The sequence below is a fragment of the Otolemur garnettii genome, unplaced genomic scaffold (genome assembly GCF_000181295.1).
Source record: "Otolemur garnettii isolate 467f Iridium unplaced genomic scaffold, OtoGar3 scaffold00217, whole genome shotgun sequence".
NCBI classification, from domain to species: domain Eukaryota; kingdom Metazoa; phylum Chordata; class Mammalia; order Primates; family Galagidae; genus Otolemur; species Otolemur garnettii.
The window spans coordinates 1,399,176-1,406,044 of NW_003852612.1; the positions used below are offsets into that span (position 1 = coordinate 1,399,176).

Here is a 6,869-nt window from a genome sequence, read left to right on the forward strand (position 1 = left end):
GGCTTTGCCTGGGCCAGGTAGTTTCACTCATGTGGACACCCGTCCTCTCCTCCTCTCCTCCTCACTTCCTGTGACACCACCAGCCAGCCATGGCCAAGGCCAACATTCATCACCAAATCTGAGAGCACCTGCTCTCTGCCTCCAAGAAGTCACTGCATTCTGAGCAACGGGTTCATGTTTGTTTTAACTTCCTTTAAAGGTAAAAGCTGCTGTCCATTTTGATAATTACTCCTCTGTAGTTGCCCCCAGTGATGCCTTATAGTAAAAACGAAGTGAAGACATTTTCCTACTTTCTGTTTGAGCGAGATGTTTCCCCTCATCTTTAGACATGTAAACGCTTGGTTAGTGGTTTATTTGGTAAGAGAATGAATGAGCAAACACATTTTTTAGCCTTACGATGGCAATAACATTAAAATTTGTCACCTCAAATAAGCACCCGATGCAGATCATCCTCTGGCTCTGGTTTGGATGGTTTGCTTCTGGAGGTCACAGTTGGACAAGCCCGGCTTGCATGCTGTCCACAGCTTCCAAAATTCCCTTAGGAGGCATTTTCAGGAGAAAGAGGTAGTCATCAGGCCCCCATTTGCACAACTTAGTGTGGATTTGTGTGTCTGTGACCAGAGTTTGAGAGAAAGAAGGTGAAATGAATCTGCAACCATGATTATCAGTTAAACTCTTCATGACGGGTACTCTTCTCAGTGGGGTGTGTTCATTTCCATGTATGATGCCCCTAAGCTCTCCCTGGATTTAAGGAGATGGATTTGAGGGTAATCTGATTTCATTTCCATTCTGCAGAGGTGCAGAGGCCTCACACGGTACTGCCTCTCACCTGGCTGCCCTCTCCATACCATCCTGTCCTCACATGCCCCACTCTTCCTCCTACTCGGCACCCCCAGGGCCACGTTAATCCAAATGGCTATGTCCATAAATCAGGAAATCACCCTCTGCCCTGAAAACACTACACTATCATCTGCAGGAACATTGTCATGATAAAATTTACAAAATCCCTATGATAATTATGTTAAGAGTGGTGTGCTAATCACACATTCTTTCTTCCCCCCCAAAATGCTCAGGGAAGTTGTAGTGAGTTTTTCCAAATGTTTCCTCAAGAGCTGTGTGGCTGGGCTGAGCACAGTGGCTCATGTCTGTAAACTCAGCACTCTGGGTGGGTCACTTGAGCTCAAGAGTTGGAGATCACCCTGAGCAAGACCTTGTCTCTACTAAAAAAATAGGAAAACTAGCCAGGAATTGTGGTGGGTGCCTACTTGGGAGGCTGAGGCAAGAGGATAATGTAAGCCCAAGAGTTCGAGGTTGCTGTGAGCTAGGCTGATGCCACAGTACTCTACTCCAGGGTAAGAGTGACTCTCTGCCTAAAAGAAAGAAAGAAAGAAAGAAAGAAAGAAAGAAAGAAAGAAAGAAAGAAAGAAAGAAAGAAAGAAAGAAAGAAAAGAAAAGAAAATGGAAAAGAAAGGGAAAGGAAAGAAAGGAGAAGAGCCGTGTGGCTTATTCACTTCCTTGGAGATCTAGCAGAGGAGGTGAGATGCGAGTGTTGTCCAGGGAGAGTGGACTTTCACTTCGTAAAGTCAGGCCATTTTTGCTTCCGGGAAATCAATATCTACTTCCAATTTGGAGCCTTTCCAGTGAACAATGAGAGGCCCTCATAAACTGCCGTGGGTCTTTAGGGGCATTTCTTTAGGGCTAAGTTTGTAGATACATATTTGACTTTTTGAATTGATCACCGTGAAAGCCTAAAGAGCAAAGAAAGTTTCATTTTGAAAGCACAGGCTGGCTGTAGCATGAATGTCTGGGTATCTGTCTGTGAGTATCTGTGTAGCAATTTATGTAGTTTCCAGAATCTGGCGGTATTCTTTGTCCCATTTTACCCTCAAGAATTCTATAAGAGGTTAGGTCACTTTTATACAAGTATGGAGTCTGAGGCCGTTAGGGGATAAGAAACCAGACCAAGGTGAAGTGGCTGTGTACTAGGGCACACTCACACCCCAGCTGCGTTTTTTAAAATAGTTAATTTATCATATATGTTTGGTTCATTACATAGCCAAACAGTTTCTATAGTGTGCAGTAAATAGCCACCCAGAGTACACCCACACATCGAGGAAATGTCCTTAGCAACACAGTTGACAGGATGACCCTTCCACAATGGATCCAGCTCCATTGAGTCCAACATTCCTGGATGTCACACAGGTTCACAGAGCACTTTCCCCATGCAGCCCCAGCCCGCACACCAATCCACTGGAATTCACAAAAGTCTGGGACAGCCAAGGCAGTTAGCAAGTTCAGACGACGATTTTTCCAGCTTGACTTGCACTTCCCACTCTCCTGCTCTGAGGGATCCTGCAGCAGACTTTGTCCTCACACAGTGGGCATTCAGTTAGAGTTGCCTGAGCTCCCAGGCTGTGAGGTGGCACCTGCTCCAGGGTGTCAATGGCTCCCAAACACCTCTGCTCCTTTGGAAAAGGGTAAGAACTCTTGGAGAATATATTTCTCTATCAGTATAGGTCCACTTCCACCCTGCCCAAGGGATGGAAGCCCTCTTAGAAGGATGGCCTACTTGTCCTCTGGCCTTACAGAGTCCTGGGTGGGCAGCCAGGCATGTGGTATTCAGAGACAGACCTCAGGTTTCCCCACAATCTGCCCCCTGTCCTTAAATCATCAAGGTCAGTGCATCTATTTAAAACAAGAGATGCCATCTTAAGCTGCTACTTGCGGTCAGCAGGTTGCTATAGTCCGGGCATCCGAGAGATGTTATCTGGTCCTTGGAAAACCAATTACCATGAGTCTGCCAACTCCCACTTTGGCCTATGATGGCATTTCTTCTAGCTATACACTGTGAGCTTCTATCACTGATACCGGAAGGGAAGAAGAGTAAAATAAGATTTTAAAAAAATATTAAAAAATTAAAACCCACGGAAAGAAGAAAACGTGAAGGGGGTTGGCTCAGCAGAAAACCTCCTTGGATACTCTTAGAATAAAGAGTCCTTGCACCTCTGGGCACCGGCCCAGGTACATTTTGCCCTGGGAGATTTGTACAAGGGCTGTGGCCCCTATTCTTTTGGGGGGAGCAGCCTCGTACTTCATTTTGAGAGTACCTGGACTGCCGTGAAGAAGGGGCTCCCCCACCACTCAGAAGGCACAAGTGAAAATACAAAAATAAGGACTTTGTCTCCAAGGTTGCATAAATTACTGGGTGGCAGATATTAAATAGAACCAGAGAAGAGGAGGTGATGTTACAGCTTGTTCTCCTCGAAGAGGATCTGGGCATACACGGTGCTGGTGGGGAGACCTTTGGCTGCTTGGTGGGGTTTGATCAGCTCCAGCTCAGCATACGTCAGGTTCTCCTCAGCGATCTCTGGCTATAAAAGGATAAACAAAGAAACACAATTCTAGCTGACCACATCAGCTCTACATCACACATTCATTCATCAAACATGCGATTTCATAGCATTTTAGAGATTCAAAGGTAACAAGTGGACAAAAAATTTAAAAACATATATAAAACCCAGTAACAAAAGTAATAAGATACACTTCATTCTCTTATACAGAACACTGTGCCCTGCAAAGAGATACTATGATTTATTTTTCAAGTAAACATGGAACACTCACAAAAAAATGATTAAACACTAGGCCATATAGAAAACTTGATCCTGACAAGTAAAAATAAAGGTGACTGACAGTCTCTAATCAAAAGAAATGAAAAATCCTAGAAACTATTGACAAAACTACAATGCTACCACCTAGAAAGTTTTGTAAATGACTTAACCTGTGTAAAACTAGAATTTCAGAACATCTGGAAAACAATACCAGCACATTGGCTGCCACACTACAAAACTTGGGACCACAGTGTTTTATTAGGAAAGTAGAATAAAGATTTTGAAGATGATTCTTTCTAATTTAATGAAAAATTTGTTATATTTTATTACTTTCTGGTCATGAGTTACTGCGACTCATACAATGCTAGAATCCATTTTCACACTGCAACAATGTCACATCACCACTATCATCATTTTGCTTAAGGAGGCCCTGGGCACAAAACTAGTGTGAGTTAAATACAACTCACAGAGCAGTTACTGTACAAAGGGAAATATACCTTGCCGTAACCTAAAGAGTACGGTTGAAGCAGTGCTCAGAGAAAAACCATAACCTTAAATACTTATGATGTATGATTTAAATGGGTCAAGTACCTAAGGCAGAAAGTTAAAAAAAAGAACAAAATAAATGAAAGAAAACCAGAAGGAGGAACTCAGTAAAAAGAAAATCAGACTGCATGAATCATACAACAGAAAAACAGCCAAGTATCTAAAGCTAACGCTTGGAAAACACCAACAAGACAAACTGAAAATAAATGAATCAAGAACAAGAGTAGAAAAGCATAAGTGAATAAAATAGAAAATAAAAAAGAGAATACAATGCAAATAAGGAGTTTTTTTAATTTTAAGAAGACTAAAATTATCAAATTATTGAACAAGAAATTGAAATAAAATGGGCAATGCTCTAGGAAAATATAAATTATAAACAATAACACCAGGAAATTTAAATGTACTGGTTGCTTTCATGGTAAAAAAGTGGGGAGAGGAAAAAGAAAGAAAGAAGAAAAAAGGAAAGAAAAAAAGGAAAGGAGGAAGAGAAGAAGGAAGGGAGGAAAAGAACGAAAGAAATGTTTAAAAAGTTCTCTCTCAAAAGCACCAGGCCAGCAGTTTTCAAAGAAAAGTTTCTAAAAGAAATTCCTTTAAGGAACAGGTAATTTAAATGTACTTAAGTTTCTCCAGAGCAAAAAAAAGAAAGACTTCACCTATTTTAGAATAACATTTATTTATATAAATGCTAATTCAAATTTATTCAGAGAAGAGCTGCAACCTAGCCTACTTAGTAAAGTATCTCAAGAATGGAAGAAAAAGTATCCAATGTACTCAGTACTATTATGAAATCAATTTACAATCACTCATACTTACATATGAAGGATAGATCACAACTATGGCCCAGGTGGGAGGGGAGGGAGGAGGTTTGATGGAGGGAGGGTAAATGGTGGGACCACTCCTATGGTGCATATTGCAAGGGTACATGACTGATCCATTAAGTATAGAGTTTAAATGTCTTAGCACAATAATTAAGTAAATGAGGTGAGGGATACATTAACTAGTTCGATGTAAGCATTCCAAATTGCATACGAAATCAGCACATTGTATCCCATAAATGCATTAATGTATACATGATCTATGTGTTTATGACTTAATAAAAAAAGAAGAAGTATATTAAAAGATTGATAATCATATTCAATTTGATTTTATTCCAGGAATTCAAAGATGGTTCAAAATTATAAAAAAAAATTCATAATAATAATAGATTAAAAAAGAAAAACACATATGATTATCTTTACAGATTCTTGCCAGGCATTTAATAAAGTTAAAAACACACTTCTATTAGAAACAATTTTTGAATAAGGTAGTCACAGATGTATATTTTCTTAATGTGATTAAGAAACATTATTAAATAAAGAATAATTGGTGATTCCACTGTAGTGACAGTAAATGTATAAAGCTGCAAAATTTAAATCTTGTGGTAGTTATTGGTGGATGAACAGAAATATACACCACTGGGACTAGAGAGTAAGTCCAGAAATTAACAATTAGCCTAAATATTATTTGCAATAAATGCTGTTTGGATACTTGGGCAATCATTTGAGAAAAAAAAAAAAAATCACATCCTTCTATCATTCCTTATACCCGGGCAAATTCCAGATGAATTAAAAATTTTAATATGGAAAATAAAGCCACGAAAGTACTGGGAAAATGTGTGGGAAGTTTTTAAAAATAATCTCAGGTTTTAAAATAAATATTTACGTAATACTTCAAATTTAAAGCATAGCACAAAATCTACAAGCACTAGAAAAAAAAATGTGACTGTTGTCACGCTACATATGGCAAAATAGTCTCTAAACATATCCAAAGACAGTTGAAAAGATGAGGAAAATATTTGCAGCTCATATTAAAGGGCCTTACGATTTAACAAGATAATGATGAACAATCCATTAGAAAATTAGGCAAAGGACAACAGCGGACGCAGCTAGGTCACAGGAAAGAAATGCATGTGGCTTTGCCACAGCCAAAATGAGACTCAGTCTCGTGTGACCAGAGAATTGAGACTTAAAACCCACTTAGACATCACTTTTTGTGTTGCAAGTTGCTAAACATTAAAAAAAAAAAAAAGTTGACAAATACAAAGAAAACGGGTCCTCTCAGATATTGTTGAGGAGAATGTTTCTTGGTACAGGGAAAAAACAGGAACCAGTGAAACAGACGTCAGTAACAGACTGCCCAGGGCATTCAAACAGTGGAACATATGGTTTGGTCTTTAAGAAGGGTGATGGAGCTATATGCATCCTGTATGTTTCATTACCATCTGTGTTAATACATGTGCGTGTGAGTATGTGACTAAATGTGTGCGTATGTATTTTACATACTTAGAAAACCCTGGGAGCCTCTGGAAAATGGACAACCCGTAAACCAAGGGTGGCGGCCTCTAGGGCAATGTCTTTCAACCTTTTTTTTTTTTCTTAATCTCATGGCATACTTGAACCTATAGTTAAACTTCCCCAGCACACTTAAATTATATTGATCAAAAAAGGAGTTAAAAAAAAAAAAAAAGAAGAATGTACTTACTGTGCTTTAAACTTCTTTCAAAAATAACTTAATTAATGATCTTTAAAAATTGTCGAGGCCCAGGGAAGGTCCTCTTACAGCCCCCCCGGGGTGCCACAGCACACCAGCTGAAAATCACTGCTCTAGGGAAGTAACCTGGCTGGCTAATTGGAGACTCTCCCTTTATTGTGTACATTGTTGGCACCTTTTGAATTT

General features: G+C 39.5%; 1 protein-coding gene across 1 annotated transcript in view; it reads right to left on the minus strand.

The window, feature by feature from the left end:
* Positions 1–3,234: 3,234 nt before the first annotated feature.
* VSTM4 (V-set and transmembrane domain containing 4) overlaps positions 3,235–6,869 on the minus strand; it is an 86,290-nt gene continuing 82,655 nt past the window's right edge. The window contains exon 8 of the mRNA XM_003801674.3: positions 3,235–3,371. Coding sequence (XP_003801722.2) covers positions 3,246–3,371 — 126 coding nt within the window. The 3' untranslated portion in view covers positions 3,235–3,245. The remainder of the gene's footprint in view (positions 3,372–6,869) is intronic.